Raw genomic sequence first — 17,092 nt, forward strand, 5'->3', positions numbered from 1 at the left:
TGCAACCTGATTCGGGATGGGCACTGACTCAGCCTTTCACCTTTCAGGGGCCGATAAAATATGTACCATGAGTGGGGTAGTGATACTCGTTATTTACAGTGTCGCTAAGCTTTCAGGCAGCGGCAACAAGTGTGTACAAAATCACGTTTCAGCCAGTAGTTCACAGGTTGCCCCCTTATTGTGTGCCAGGAGCATTAACCCACTCTTCTGTTTAACTAGCAGGACACTCGTTGCTTCGCCAGAGTCAAGAAAGCGTTTGAAACATATTGTTGCCAATACATAACGGATCACCTCATTAACTTTAAGTAACCCATGTGGAAGGTGCATATTGTACTTTTTGTATTACATAACCACGTACTGTGCTGCCTGGCGGTGTCTCAGTAGATATATTTATTAATAATATCTGCTGCACTGCTTAGCGCGATTTGCAAAGCGCCAAGTAGGTGTATACTGACATTTACGTACTCTAGGCGGCATAGGTATATCATATGTTCTTTATTATCACATGTAAGACTCGCAGCCAGACTTTGAGGCCAAATCAGTACGTGTTCAATGTTGTAACTTATAAGGAAGTACAAATGCTGCATGAATAGTCACTGTCAGTTACAGGAACGTGTCTGTTGCATGAAATTCCTCTAGGGACTAGGAAGTGTGGGAACTGAACGGCTTCCTAGGCTAAACTTCAAACTTTAACAAAGGTGTAGGGAGCAGAAAGTCCGACCGAAGCCTTGCACCAATACCGTCGCCCCGGAGCCGGCAGAAGTTTACTTTTCTGAAGGGCAGCTGCGTTCCCTTTAAGAGCTAGAACCCGGCTCATTGATTGGCAGGCTAGAGAGCCGGTAGGCTGCGAGGGGGCGGAGTCGGGAAGCCTCTGACGTCACGGCCGCCCGTCTGACTCCACATCCCCTTCTATGAAGCTGAATCTCCTTGGACTTGAATGAGGGGAGGCAGGAGCCGGAGCCTGGCTGATCCGGGAGAGGGACACCGAGCGGCGACGGCAGCGGCTGCCCCTTGTGCCCCGGGCCAAAGGAGTAGATCGGGGAGGCTTTCACCGGGGCTCCCTCAGTCCCTGAGGCAGAGGGGATCCGTCTGTACCCGGGGCTGCCCCAACCTATTGTCCCCCCGGTCTGCGGGGCGCAGTGAATCAAGGGCAGCCCGAGCCATTGCCCCCCCCCCCCCCAGGACTGGGGGAGCAGTGAGCCCGGGGCAGCCTTCGCATTGCCCCCTCGGACTTGGGGGCACGGTAGATCAGGGGCAGCTCTAGCCACTGCCCCGAGCCTCCTGTGACCGAGGGGCACACGGCGAGTCCGAGGCAGCGCCGGCTCCGCTGCCCCGCTCCGGACTGAGAGACCTCCGCCTCCCTGGGCTGGACCCCGGCCCCTCGGCGCTCGATGTAGGGGGCTGTCGCCCTCTCCATGGGCTGCTGCTGCCGCCCGCAGGGCTCCGGAACCTCCCGCTTCTCGCCGCGCCGCTTCGTAAATGTATAACTTGATGGGTCTGAACAGCACAGCCGCTGCCATTCAGCCCAATGTCTCCTGCACATGCAACTGCAAGCGCTCGCTGTTCCAGAGGATGGAGATCTGTGAGTACCGATGTCTGTCTGTCCCCTGTGTGTCTGTCAGGCTGCCCTCCGTCTGGGATGCGGGGATTGAGGGGGATCTCTTCTAAGAAGGAGCGGGGAAGGCTGCGGTGCTCCATGTCTTCTTGGCGCCTGGCCCTGGAAAAACTTTCCGACTTATTAAAATGTTCCTCGAGTAGTTTCTTAGGCAGCCGTGTCTTGGGATGGGGGCGCTGCGTGTTTACTGAGTCAGGAGCTCAGGAACACTAACATGGCTGTCGGGTACGGAAAAGGAACAGACAGATCGCTTCCACTCCTGGTGCGAAAGCGCCTTATGGGACCAACACAACCTGTCGTTTTAACCCCACACGCCCAGGGGAGTGACTTTATTTAGCCCCAAAGTTGGAAGCCGTCATTGGATTCCTAGAAAAAAAATCTTGATCGCAGAAACAAATGGGACACTCCTTCTCCTTAAAAATAAGGCAGTTTTGGAAGGATAGGGGTGGTACCCCTTGTAAGGATGTTGTAGTTCCTTAGAAAAAAAGGGGCTTTAGTGTCCATCTCAGTAGAGAGTGCTTTTTGAGTCCTTGGAAATGGAGGTGTATATTGGTTGAGTATCGCTTCCTAATGGTAAAGTGCTTTTTTGCCTCCCTTTTAATACAATGTTTTACACTCATTGGTAGCATGCGCTCCTGGTGCCTCTTTTTGAGTCCTTTGGGGGTAAAGTGCTTTTAGAGGTTCTGTTAGAAAGGGTATTTACGTATTTCCAGGACGAGAGCAACGTAAAAATGCTTTATGAAAATAGAACTTTATAGAGCTCAAGAGGAAAGTGCGGCTCAATGAACCTCTGAGGGGGTGTCCACTTAGATTTTTTTTTTTTTTTACAAGAACTTTTCGGTCACTGGAATTTTTTGACCCTGTTTGTACGCTTGCGCTCCTCTAACTGACTCCCAACACTTAAACGTGAACTGAGCATAAGCATCAAGACACCTTCCTTGAGGCAGCATGTTTCCATCCCAGGTTCTCGACACTTTGTGTGTTTTTCGTATCCGTGAGCTCCCCCACGGGGGAGGGGCTGCTTATGCTGCGGGCTTCTCTCTGTGGGGAGGCTGCAGTCTCTTCCACCTCCCTGGGCAGACCCAGGCCCGGATAACAGCTGTGCTTTTTACAGCCGAGGGAGGAGGGAGGGGCAGACGCCGGGTCATTGGTCAGGTTCACCGTGGGGTTAGCTGGTCGGTTTCATTCTATGGTTGGGTCACTTGCTCTCCTATCACTTTCAGCAGGGAGGGGGCTCCCTGGTCACTTCCTAGGGCATGGGGGGGAGGGGGTTGCTGCCGGTGGTCATTCCTGGCAAGGACCTGCCCACTGACCTCCCCGAACATCCCTGTTTAGAAGGGGGAAGTCACTATGTTCCTCACTCGAAGCTCTTGGTATCCAGCCGCGGAAGCCCGCGCTCCCCTTACACAAACCCGGAAACAGCCCCCCAAGTTCCTATCCTCTGAGTAGCAACTTTCTCGTGCCCGGACCCGGCACTTTGTCCATCATGGGCTTAGAAAAGTGCCTTACGTGGGCTGGTACTCACCTGCACATTATTCAGCTGAAAGGAAGAGTGCAATCCTGTTAATGGCAGATACCAGAACTTCCGAGCAGCAAGCAAGTGCTCTGAAATAATGAGTACCCGCACCTTCACATTTTAGCACTGATTTACAGCCTCTCTGGATCCAGTTTGGTGCGCAGTCCTCATTCGTAGGCTGCGCTCACTCATTCCATGGCAGCAGTCTCAATCCAATCAGGGATCATTCCCTCTTATTCGTCTTGTCCTGTGCTACCAGATCCCGGTCCTATCAGGGACCAGTCCATAGTATTCTTCTTATCCCGGGCTAGACGCTTCCGGTCCTATCGCGAGTTAGCAGCTCCTCGTTATCTTGTCAGATCATACCGGTATCTTTCAGTCTCGCCCTCTATCAGCGTCTTCTGTGTCCAGTTTGCAGCCCCAGGTCTATTAGACGGCTCAGCCCACACTCCACGCTACTCCGCGGTACACAATCCCTCGAGGTTATATTCGGGGTTAACAGCCGCGCCACAGGGTTTATCGTGGGTGAGCAGCTCTTCTCACCCCCGATCAGCAGTCTCTTTAGCCGATCCGTCCTCAGTAGTCCCTGCCCCGGATCCGCATTCCCTCCTCCCTTCACCCGGTGTTAGCAGCTCCCCCGCCACGACTCTACGATCTGAAATCACCCGGTCTATTTTAAGAGAATGGTGCTGCTGCACGGTGCCCAACTCCAGCAGCCCCAGTGACACCCACAGCCTCACTGGGATTGTGCAACACCCCGTGCCGCACGCGAAAGAATACGCTAATATCGCATGACATGCCTGCAGCTTAGAGTGCCAAGAAGCTGTGTAGCTCCTCGCCTCCTCATACAAGTACTCGACTGTTCGCCTCACTCCAGGTGCAGACGAAACTGTCCCAAGAAGCCGCAGTCGCTTCGTCCGGGCTGCCGGCGTCTAGCCAGCCAGCCTGGTGCCCTCGAGGGCTGAGAGGGGTGACGGCCCACTTAAGTGGTGAGATAAGAGCATTCTTCAGCTCAGGGAAACACGGTGTCACTGACCCGGTGCACTCTGAACACGGCTCGAGGCGCCCCGCCTTGCAAAAGCGTTTCTCACTATTAATAAAGAACTGGGGTGATGCCATGAGCTAACATCTTCCCAAGGCCGATACAATGACGTCGGTGGGGCAAAACGTGACCCATGTTGTTTTGAGTGCCCTCAACCTGCAGTTTGCTCTAGCAGATTATGTAAAGGGCAACAGGTTGCATATTGATAAATTGCGAGCAGAGGTTCTATAGTTTTCTTCTGTCACCTTAAACGAGTGGTCATGTAATATGCATCAAAAGCAAACGCCTGCGAGCCTGAACTGCTGAATGCATTATGCAAAAAGGGGGAACCACGGGTAGCATACATTATACTGTATACTATCCTCTTAGGAGACGATCTTCCCACCATTACTCCGTTAGTCGGGCATTTGTCTGCTTATACATTCTTCGGGTCAGAAGTGCGTGTTAGAGCAAGACATGAATGACTGCGGGCTACAGTGAGCAGTTCATGTATGTCTAAATCACTGCTAAGCTACACAGCTTGCACCTCCCTCCTGATTTGCTCTGCTTAGAAGGTTATTTTCTCCCACTCCCAAAAAGGGCAGGAGTACAGCTCCTGCATTCAAGGCAGCACATTTTTCCACATCTGGAATTGCTCTGCCTAGACGCCGTCTGGGTGACTGCACGCATTTTCCAAATCTTTCAGTTTAGTTGAACTCTTAAACTAGCCTCTTTCGTGTTTTTTCTTCTTACTACCACACACTATTTCACTGTAATCTCTGATTTATCCACATCGGGGACCTTTTTTTGTCTCTCCCCCCCCCCACTCCCAAACACACGCACCTTTATGGTATTTTGGGCCAAAAGAGCCATCGCTACCCATCTCTAGCTTCCTTGCGTGGAGACACAGTGCAAGCAATTCCCAGTCGCCACGTCTGATGCCAAAACCCAGACACAGTCGGCAACAACTGTCAGCAGGGACAGCCCGTGCACAAATACATCTGACCCTACAAACTGTGTCTCGGGACACAATTGTGGCTTGAAAGGGTTGGAGTGGGTCTCTTAATCCATTTAGTGTAAAGCAACCCACTTCCCTACGTTGTTATATCTTCCCTGCTTTATGATGAATATACATTGATACTGACTTCCAAAGGTATCAGCAGTCATTTAGGGCACATTTTTGACGCACTGGCAGTGTCAAATGGTCTCCAAGACAGTTGGAACAAATATTCACACTATATCTTTGAGACACCCCCAAGGCATCTGAGTTGGGGGGAGCCCAAATCCCTCCTTATGACATTGTGCGTTACTGCACTATGTGGACTTTACCAGTCAACATGCCTTTGCATACTCTAGTGCATATTTTTTATTTTGTGCCATTTTCTAGACACTGTCAATCAGTGTAGCCCTGCCCCCCTCCATTTCATCGCCCCCACCACCGCCTCTGACTTGTAGAAAGGCATCACTGAAAGGGTTCATTTCCTAAAATAATACATTTTACTCTAAGTATCTAAACTCACGACAGGTAAGCTCACCCCTTTAATACACCTCCTTCCTTCATGATTAACCCCACCTCTTCAATTTCCCTGCATTTTGTTTTTCAGCTCTCTAAGCCAGCCCCATAGACTGTTTTTTTGTTTTTATGCCCACCTGTTGGCAGACATGTCTCTACCATTGAATTCCATTGACCTTCATTTTTTGAGAGCCAAAAGTTCCCGAGCCAAGTTAACACGCTAACTGACCATAATTTAATGGCATAAAAGGGAGGTGTGGGGGTCTCTGCTTCCCTTCTATCATTCTTCTCAATAACTTCATTCACCTTCCGCCCCACATTAAACAAAAAAGCCTTTTGCCCTCCCATCTGGTGGGCACAGTGCAGGGGATTGTATGGACTCCGATGTAAAAACTGTAGGTTGTGTGTTGCAGGCAGACATAAACTCCATTTAACCCCAATCATGTCCAGGCAGAGTGGAGCAGCGTTTTACCTGCTTTTAGGAAAGTGAATGAATGGGGCCTTTTATCTCCTTGCTGATGCTGTGAAATCTTTCCATACTCTCCCTACCTTACTTTCGGATATTCAGATGTGCAACTGTTCTCTACTTTTCATTAGTCAGGAAATGAGTCGGGTGGAAACATTTTACTGTGGAATGTGTGTTGGTAGCAATAAAACATAATCTTCCAACCTGTAGGGCGCCAAACATTTTGTTTAAAATATTTTACCTCTAGCCACTATGCACACAGTTGCTATGCAATGTATTTTTGTCGTGTTTGTAACTTTATGGCTGTTCCTTTATGTAGATACTGTTTTACCTCAGCTTTGCACATTACATTGTTATTTTTTCCTCTGTTCCTGCTGTTATTATCTGCTGATGTTCATAGTTGCAGATAGCCATATAGAGTTTCTAATGTGAATTGTAGTCTGCGATTTGTAATACTGTAAAATAGACCAGTGAGAGTCATTTAATCCAGGCTTTCTTTTGGGACGTTCGTTTTGTGCCACACATGAAATTCAAGTGTCTGATTTCGATGTGCACAAATACATTTTATACAAGTTTTCACTTCAACACCAGACAAATGAGATCATCCTCTGCGAATCCACCCCTCCCTCCCACTCCTCTGCGCTCCTCTCCCAGACCAGTGTCTTGTTCCTTGGCACATCAAAGTGGCGCATAGCACAAACGTACCTCTACAATAAGAGACCTGACCTACTGAGTTGTGTGCCACAATATCGAGCTAAGTAATGTTCCCACCAGTTCGGAGTATCAATTAACACTGTATCTGAAGTATAAGTATCGAATTAGTCTTCTTAACTCAATGGTCATGTACCTTGAAGGTGAGCAAATGTATATTTTCAAGGTACAAAGACGTGGAGTTAAAGCCAGTAGGTCTATATTTACCTATTTATAATTCTGTGCAAGATGCACTAACATTTAATAACCTGGATGCAATATTTTGGAAGGACCATGTTAAAAACTGGATAACGTGGACACCACCCAGGACGTTGTGTTTTTTTTTTTTAAACTTTGACAGGAGATTTGAGGTCTCTCCACGTTCCTGATCAGACCAAATGTGCGGATCTGGGATACCTTGGAGTTCCTTTCTTTGAAATGAGGTGTCCAAGGTGCCAGAATTAGCAGCACGCAGACCCTGGCTTGGCCCCCGTTGTTACACGTCCACTACAAGGATCTACGTTCGATTTCACGGACACAGGTCCCAATCCGGGCGGGTCCAGTCAGCCTTTCATCCTTCTAAGGTGCTTGAAATGAATGCTTCGACCTACAGTAAACACCCATTAACAGCACCATAGGCCCCCTGGTGGATAACGTACGCTGTATAAATATGGCTGTTCTGTTACATGAAAAGTCTGACATCTCTATTTGTGACCAGGCTGTGACAAGTGTGGCTGGCACGTTTACGATGTCTCGCGCCTCCCGCGTGGGCACGGAGGGCGCAGCTCGGTTCCAGCGGTGCCCTCGGTCTATTAATGGTGCTAGCCGTCGAGCAGACGACGGTCTCTGTAAAGTTTCCCTATTGATAAGCCGTCTCGAGGTAGACAGGTTTAGCGGCCACCGCGGTGCCGGAAGAGGTTCGGGAGCGCTCAGTCCGGAGGTTCGGGACTTCAGTCACCCACCGCGATGCAGACAGCGCCGATATATTCGGGGAGCGGTTAGCATTACCAAGAGGCGGGGCCTTCATGAACCAGCCACAACGATACGTTTTGAGATAATTAACTTTACAAGTGACTGGGGTGGGGGAGGAGTGTTTATTCTCAATAATATATTCCTGTGTGTGGGACCTGGGCTCCCCTCCTCCACTGGGGAGTACAGAGAGCCACATAGTGAGGCATTTGTTTCAGTCTGAATGGTCTAGCGAGCCCATTGACTGCTTAGGGCTGTCTGACTTGCTGCCCTGCCAGCTCACAGGCTGGGCCGAGGCAGGTCAAGGGGTGAGTCTGGTGTTTGCCCAATCTGGCAATGGCTCATTGTGCCAGTAAGACAATGCCAGGCTAGACACGACAGCTCGGTGGAGGCAGGCGATGCTTCTCCCCTGCCCCCACGCAGCCAAACCACCCTGCTTCGTTAAATCTCTCCCAGTGACTCCCTGCGAAACAGGCGCCTTCGGAGCACCGATGGGGCACTAGCAGTTCCTTGTTGGGGATCGGAGTGTGTCCCCAGCCTCGCGTTACTCCGTAAAGTGTGTTGCAGAATAACCCGCAATTTATGGGTATGTCCCCGAAGCCTACAGATCGGGAAGGAGCCCCGTGGCAGGCGTTTCTTTCACGTATAGCCTCGTGTGCACCATTCTGTCAAGAATTAATGTGACACTAAAACGGGGTACTCCTGAGACATGCCGTGGTTCATGTATGTAGCCAGACCTCCTTTCGAGGCTGCGAGTTCTCTAACATAGATCGAGGAGGACGGAATCCAAGCCAGGTTGCCAGGATATCCACATAAAGCACATTTCCGTACAATGAATGTAGATGGTAAATATTTTGCTATTTTTGTGGTTGGTTGTAACCCTTCCAAGGCACCGACATCCTTGACCTACGTTGGACAACTCTGCCCTCTGTTCTCACTGTTTCTGTAGTACCCAGCCAAGCAGTTGTGATACACGACACCGCCTGTTGGAACACAGTGCACATCAACCCATGCTTTAGATTCACATGTTTTACTTTCAAAGGGTATTTTGATTTTCACAAGTAATATCCTTGCTCTCGCTACAAAATTGTGTTTCACTGGAGCATGGAAAGTGTGTTTGCATCGGTTCTGAATGGCATGGCAACCAGTAGGTGGCAAAAACACCTCTTCCAGCAATTAATATCACAAATCTGCAGGGCACTGATGGATAAGAGATGGCACAGTGGGTCTGTGCCTTCACGAGCTGCTATAGCTATTAGTCTGCACTTTTGGGGAAACAGAGCACAACTGATATTAATGGAACTGAACTGGCCAAGAAATGGCCCCCAAAACAGACCTTGAAACTTTATATACTACTCACTACAAACTGACTTGTCTTAGCTGCTATTTGTACAACCACACTTCAGTGGTACTAATTTTATTCCCATCGACTAAGGAGGAAGCGCTCATTCAGCAGCCCTTTTATTTACAGCCACGACATTCAGGTTCCTAAATATTAGCTGGGCTCAGCGCGCCCACAGCACTGTCTCAACACATCGAAGCGAAGGTGCACCTTAGGGCGAAAGATTACGTTGGTACAGATACAGGCCGGTGCAACAGCTCCTGGATGCAGTGTATAGAACATGAACTGTCTTTATTTTTATGAAATTGTCTTTATTTAAAAAATGTTGGGATCTCCAAAGTTCTGTGCGGATGTGGATGGTTTCCTAGAGAAAGGAATGGCACCGTCGACTGGCATGGCTCCAATACCTTCAACAGTAACTTGTCGAATCACTGTAAAAGATCCCCGTTAATGTACATCCGCTTGTGAAGATTGCCCCTCTTGAATGGCGTTGCATGCATCCGTTTTCAGTAGAAGCCTGGCTTGAACCATCGCCCCCAAGTGCAGTGCGGCATAACAATTTCATGCACTCAGATCTGATCTGCCAACTCGCAGTACTATACGGTGCACTCTAGGGGGCAGCGTCACGTCTGGTAACCCGCGTAGAAGTGTCTGGCCAGCGTATTACTGAAGGTAAATATGGATTGGGTTCAGCTATTGAAAGTTGGCACGCTGAATAAAAGCTGACAGCGAGGAAAGCTGCAAATTCCTCTGTCATCGGAGTAACTAATTCCAGCATGGGGTCTCATCTGTTCTGAAATCCCTGCCCAGGTAACCACCATCTAAGCAGCTATGCCCCCTTGCACTGGATAACAACATTACTCATAGACTCTGGCATTACAAAGCAAATTTAGGTGATTTGAAGGTTTCTTTCCTACATATTATTCCCTTCTAATCATTTCCTTTTTTTGAAGAGTTTGTGCATCACAACTAAAGTTGATATGATTTCCCTCAAAATACCTCGTCAACTAGCCATACCGAATCAGTCTATATTAGCAGGATTACTTCCAGTCCATGTTCAAGTTTCTACAAGGTCATCACATTTACATTTAAGGTGTACTTCAGAGGCATCAAGGTCGTGCCCAAGTGTTTCGATAGCAACACGAATTCAGTGTTCGCTCTTCACATGTTGTCCTGTAACAAACTATGCACAACTTCTGGTGTGCACCTTTCTGAGGCGTTTGGTGGTTGCACAGTCTCAAGGAGCTCTGAAGTGGCCATCAGCCGAAATGGAGGCATCCTACGATACATGGTAAATAAATATCATAGAGCACGTAACTCATATGGTGCACCATAAGGAATCATACTTTATTACTGTTGCCATTAATATTATGTTTTTTCACTGACTTTCCTCTCTTGGTTTTCGAAGAAAATGCTTCACACAACTCAAAAATGAAAAAATAAATAATCCGGTTAGAGTATCCTCTTCTTCTCCAGGAATGGGTCCTCCCATTGCATCAACGTTGTGCAGCGACCTCTGCTTTCTGGTGCTGGCACTGGTGAAGCTCTCCTAATGCACCCACCTCTGACCTCCAACATGCCGTTCCTGACTCGAGCATCTCCTTAAATGTGACCCTTGCCAAGCCATTGATTTCAGGGTTCTAGACATCAACTTTGTAGAAGAGCTTTTGCAACAAGTCAAGTGTTATATAAACTATGCTGCGAGTGAACTGCTGAGATTTGCTGTGTGGTGCCTTTGCTTTAGCCAGTACGCTCCTTGTCATGGCAAAGAACAGTGTAAGTACCCATGGTCCAGTGAGCCTGAAAACTACCTGGCTGCTGTATTCAGTAAGACCCCTGAAATCCTCACCCTCCAACTTAGTACTGCTTGATTCTAACCACCCCCACACCCTCATGATTGCCCCATCATTTCAAGCTCCATTTCTCAGGCACAGTATTGAAGTCCCCACTGGATGTTATGGTGCCGCATGCCACTTTGCCCTCCATATTTTGCAGCCGTGTGTATTGTACCACAAGCATGGTGGTTGCCCTTCCTTGTCCAGTCACCCCCATACCCTCAAGATTGCCGTACCTCCGCCTCCCACATTTCAAGCTCCATTGCTCAGGCACGGCACTGAAACCACTATCCGATGTTACGGCTCCCCATGCCACTCTGCCCTCCACATTTTGCAACCATGTGAATTCTACCACAAGGGTGGCTGTCTACCCTCCTTCTCGTGCTTCAATATACAGTACAGACACTTATCACTCAAAGGCTAGTACGTTGCATTTCTTGGTCAGTCTAAATTAACAGTTTAATGTATCTTCTTGCATTGTCGGGCATCACCGTGGCAACTCAAGAAGAGGTATTTGACTGCTTGAAGGGGGTCTTTTTTCGAGAGTCAGTCACATGCCCTAGAGTATTTCGTGCCCCAACCCTCCATACATTTCATAGTCTCCTACCTGTTAGCAACTGTCCCAGTCAGCTAGTTTCTGCTCTGCAGAAGCGACTCATCTGAGCCATTTCACTTTGTTCAAACATTGGAGCCGAACCCATTGGTAGCACTGAGACCCAACCTGGACAATTTAAAAGAACAAATACAGGGAGTAAATCTGCTGTGGAATAGGCAAAGAAACCAACAAGACACACCCCATTCATGATACAGAAACCAGGTTAGTATATTCTATTGCTTGCACAATATCACATAGTGTAGAAATTGAAAGTTGGAATTATAAGATGAGACATGGAAAGACTCCAAACTCTTCGCTGAAGCTAGGGCTGGTAATTCACCCTAGAGGAGAAAAAACAAACTTGATGCACCCAGTTAATGGCAGTAGATGAGCTAGTGTGTTCTGAATGGGTACAACACAAGGAGCATTTTGACCCAGTACTTCCTTAGGCAATAGAAATGTCAGAGCTCCCAGGTTTCTCAGTTCCAGACGTGAGTAGCTCATCATGTCTAGAGTTGTTTTTACATTCTGTACTCTTTGACCTGTGCAGATCACAATAAATCCAGACTTAAAAATAAAAGAATGAAGAGAAAAATTGAGGACTGGGTGAGCTGCTTACACTTGGATGCAGCCTGGTAGATCTCACAAGGAATTACTGCCCCCCCCACCCTTGATTGGTGCTTGTACCCAGTGAGTAGGTGTGACAGTCATCACATTGCATCTTTCCGTGTGTGGTCATTGGTTCCTTTGACAACTCTATGAAACCTGTTTGTTCAAGGCCCTGATCTGTCAGAATTTCTGCCACCCACCACAAATGCACACCACTCCTATTTGTGCCAAGCAGCGAGGTCTTTTTGAGGCCTTGTTTTGTGATCTTGTGTCTTCTTATGGATCTTTGTGGTTGCGTTGTAAGGTCTTTGTCTGCAGCAGCCTTGATGTAGCACTGGCTCATATCTCCCCATGGCCGATCTGTGTTTTCTCTTAGGATCTTTGGTCTAGGAGTGAATCCAAACATGAGCTGTGGGCAAAACTAATGCTGGATTCGTGTTAACGTGGCTGCCTTGTGGCTTTCTTGCATATCTAAGCAGAGCGCAGTTGGAGACTGATTTCTTGCCAGTAGTGTGCATTTCTGTGTCGACTTCTTCTGCCCTTTGCTGTATTAGCAATCTTCATTTTTCATGTTGTTTCAAAATGAAAAGGTTATGACCACGAGCACTCTACCAGAAGTGAATGGTGCATTCGATCCGAGGTGTTTGATGGTAGGTTTGGGCCTGTTATGGCTTTTGTGTTGGATCTCGCGTTTATTGACAGGACAGTTGTCATTGTTTTCATAGTTGCACCTGGGACTAGTGACGCTCGGTTAAATGGGTTCTGATTGGGAGAATAGAGGGTATAATATACATCTGCGTTATATGCAATAGCATAAAAACTCCACTGCTTATCTTTTCATGAAAATAACACCATGCTTCTCTAATGACCTGCTTAAATTGAAGAGTTTTAATGAAGTAATTTTGGATTATAAGAGCAGCTGGGACCAAGGAAGTCGAATGCGGGAAGTTCAGAACTTACTTATGTGAGCTAAGTGTCTATGGGCAGTCAGGGTAAAGCTGGAAACTACATTACACAGGGTCTTAAGGTGTGTAAGTGGTAATGAATTAGAGACCCTGGACTTGCCAGCTAACTTTTAGTACATTTCTCTATGCCTATGTAAATTCTGAATACCTTTGAGCACAACATGGCGCATGCCACCACCACCACCCTGCTTACGTAAGGCCTTCATTCCTTTTCTGTCTCGAACCCGCTCGCCTCCTTCAAAGGAGTTAAAGTGTGGAAAAATCCAAATAATAACATGTTTTTGTAATCTAGTCTATGGAGCAGTATTAAAGGCCTAGTATTTGGTAATGGACAATTAACAATTTGGTGTGTACCTATTCTCGTTGTTTGTCGAATTAATTATCTTTTTTTAGGGTGCATTTGTGTTGTTCGAGCAAAGTGTTTTCTTGTACAGTATTGGAGGGCAAAGTACATGCAATATCTGGTTCATGCCCTTAAATATATTAGCGCACTTCTTTTTTTTTTTTTTTACTTTTCCCTTCCTTTTTTTCCCAGCATAGCCAGGATGGCAAAGATCTTAATGGAAGTAAGAGAATGGGCCTTTGTTCTTACTTGTGGGATCTTCAAAGACCTCTGTAGATGGTTTGCAGTGGACCCTCTCATTGCTGCGTCCCCAAGGCTACTGCAAGTGTTGCAGTAACAATAGCTATCACCTGGCCAACATGTCCCCTTTAAACACCTGTGTTACTCAGTGTGTCCTACATCCATTTTCCACATCTGGACATGCCCGTATCCGGGCGTGCCATTTAAGTGTCTTGTCCTTCCCAGTTGCACAAACATTGCCCTTGGTCACCCTGATGTGGCACTCTAAAAATATCGAACATTTAAGGGCATACTCCTTGGTTTGCCTTCATTTTTAGGGCTTGCCTACTAGACAGTGCATGTACCAAGAACAGATGGCGTCTTGAAGCCCGCCCATTGCATACGTTTGGTTGGCTTTCCTGTCACTCTCATTTGCCTGCTTATTTTTTGTGTGCTACCTTGTCAGTATTTTGTTTGTCCCTGCCGTGGAATAGCTCTATTGATTGGGAAGAGGAAGGTGGAATAAGACTACGGTTTAGTTGATGCATACGACACCTGATGCAAGTCTATGCTGTAATGCCGAAACATGTTTTAGCCAATCCTGCATTCACTAGTCCTAACAAAGTAGTGTTTCACAACCAGTGAAGACGGAAATACAAGGTGTAGAAACTGAATGACTTCAGTTGCTATTCTGTTTCCGTGAAGGTGTTTTAAAAGACCAAACTCTGAGACCAGAAACCATTAAAAAAAAAAAAACGTCTCAAGTGGCCCACACGCTCCCCTTTAGCTTGTTTGGCAATTGTATACCATGGGGAAGTCTCAATTGGTATTCAGTCATTCTGTACACCGATGAATCAATTTTGCATGACTTGGGGCAAACATACCGAGCTGATCCTTTGTTCGTTTCATTTTACTTTGTAATTGGAGTCTGTAAGTGCCCCGAGGTTTTGGTCCTGTGAAAAGCATGATTCATTTATTGGTGTCTGCGCGGCCTACTTATCTCCCAGTACCTCGTGTACGCTGAAGCCAGCTGACTGATTCATATACGACAAAGTGTCCGGAAAGATAGGGACGCGTTAAAAAAAAAAAAATAGTGTAGTGTATAATGGGGTTCCCAAGTATTGGCACACTCTGAAGTTAAAAACGCTGTTTGTTTTGTGTTTCGCCGTTAACCCCGAATTATCTGTTTCTACGTTTAATAGCACCCTTTTCCTCTGAAGGCAGACATGTCACTTCTTGTGTGGTGGGGGCAGGCGACGCTGGGTGTGAGGGGTGAGACTCGCTTTTGCAGAGGAATCTCTTCATGCCATGTGTAGTGCTACGACCACCAAATAAGGGACTGGTGCCTTGGCGATGGGAGGGATAGCTAATGAATTCTAGGGGGACAGATTGGAAGAGGTGTGCTGTTTCACTCGATAAATGAATTAACCGGCTTGGCATTGCTTTTCAATGGCCATTTTCCAATGTTGCCTTTCTACGCTTCTGTGACTCTGACGGAAATTGGAAACACTTGCACAGTGTCCCATTAGACACTATATAAATATGACAATTTACCCAAGATGACTGTTTGCCAGACGAGTAATCTGAAGGCAAACAGGATGTGACATTTTGCGTGTCTGAGACTTCAGTGAACAGCATTTGGTGTCTGCGTCATCGGGACAGTGCCAGACAAAGCCACTGGAGCAGTTTTTGGGTGGGAGAAGGGCGCTCTGACTGAAAAATCTTGTTTTGTGCCTTGACGCATTCTGGTGTGCAGCAAGCAGTCGGTTTGCAGGACGTTGCATCAAGACGAGTTCCTTCCTCCGGCTGTCAGTAATCCCGCTTTTTATGGTAAAGCTGTATTTCTCACCACTTTTCTGTCTGACTGAGCACAGGTGGGTGTGTGGATGGGTTGTGTTTGAAGCTGTCTGCTGTGCTCTGATCCCCTGCGTTGGATTTAAGGTTACCAGGTGGCTCCATGTCACCAAGGACAAGCGCTCCATTCCCAGATTTGTCATTTTCAAGCTTATTGCTCGACCGGGATGTTTAATTGGAACACCCAATGTTCCCCAGGATTAAGACTCACTGGATTCAGTGTTTTTAAATTTATCTTGAGCTCTGTGCATCGAGCCCTCTAGTAACCTCAGAGTTCACAGGAGCTGAAAACACTTCCGGTGTGTGTGGTAAATCGCTTGACTTCCCTGATAGTGACTTCTTACACGAGCTGAAGACAAGCAGATGCGTAGAGGTGAGAATATAATGTAGCTGTCGATTATCCAACAACCTTCGCTGTCGCTCTTTTAACACTGTTAATGCAAGTGAAGATATAGGGACAACCAGACAGTCACTGTCGAGAAAAAGCAGCAAGTAAAGTTTTGTTGTTGTTTTTTTTTCTTTTGCGGGCTCAATACAGACAGCTTCAGCTGTCTGTCGCACACACCATTGTGTACAATACTACGGAATCGGCCCTTGCTCACAATTAGATTGCTGTCTTGTCAATGTCAGTTCTCACTTTTTTATTTGTTCTCTCCTCCTTATTCCATTTTTCTGCCCTCTCCTGGAATATAAAGTGATTGCCCGTTCCTTTTGATTGACCAAGTTATAGAGTTCCACTGCCAACGTCGTGGAACTAACTTTTTTTAAATCATCAATTCGCACTCCGTTGGAGTGCATGTCTTGGTTTTCAAAGGCACTCTTTAATTTGACTTACTGTCTTCTTCCACGACTCACCCTCCTGCACGCCAGGCGCTGAATGACGGCCTTGGTGATACTCTGGGTATTTCCTTAACCGGTCCCTCCTCTTCCGGTACTGCTCAGTTGCGTGCCAGGTGCCAGTTAGCCTTGTGATGCCCTGGCTGTTGTCATGTGGTCTTGTTCACTTCTGCTTCTCTCCATGGTCGTAGCTGCTATTGACTTTACCAGTGGTGGAGGATTTTAAACTCCATTTCATTAGCAAAGCTGTTAGAAGTGACCACCCACGTTAAAAGTATAGAAAACAATGGAATTATTAATGTCCATGCTTTCAAGATAGCCACTGCATTGTGTGATTCGAGGTGCATTGCGGCGTAATTTTGCAGCAGTGCAGATGACAATGCACATCGAAAGCCATCTTGAAAGTATGTAGGCTGGTATTTTATTTAGTTTTCTGTACCTTTAGTATGGCCAGTCCAGCATTCGCAGCACAGCTGATTGTGTCACTCGCTCAACATTGGCAAAGCATGACTAATTGCATTTGCCAGTGCTTGTTTTCTTCCTTCGACCTCCTCGCAGAGATATAGCGAACCAAACTGGTTTTAGTTAATTTGTGGTCTATTCCTTCCCCACAACTTGTTGACTATGTCCACTGCAGGTCCCTGCACCGGGTCCATTGATTACAAGTTCAAAACATAAACTAGTGCTGCAGTCGGGGCTGATT

General features: G+C 47.2%; 1 protein-coding gene across 2 annotated transcripts in view; it reads left to right on the forward strand.

Moving 5' to 3' along the window:
- Positions 1–897: 897 nt before the first annotated feature.
- The window catches only part of PMEPA1 (prostate transmembrane protein, androgen induced 1), a 97,462-nt gene continuing 81,267 nt past the window's right edge, over positions 898–17,092 (forward strand). The window contains exon 1 of one of the 2 annotated variants that reach the window (XM_069243586.1): positions 898–1,582. In XM_069243586.1, coding sequence (XP_069099687.1) covers positions 1,480–1,582 — 103 coding nt within the window. In that variant the 5' untranslated portion in view covers positions 898–1,479. The remainder of the gene's footprint in view (positions 1,583–17,092) is intronic. The other variant, XM_069243585.1, reaches the window with a different exon arrangement.

Source organism: Pleurodeles waltl, chromosome 7 (assembly GCF_031143425.1).
Source record: "Pleurodeles waltl isolate 20211129_DDA chromosome 7, aPleWal1.hap1.20221129, whole genome shotgun sequence".
NCBI lineage: Eukaryota > Metazoa > Chordata > Amphibia > Caudata > Salamandridae > Pleurodeles > Pleurodeles waltl.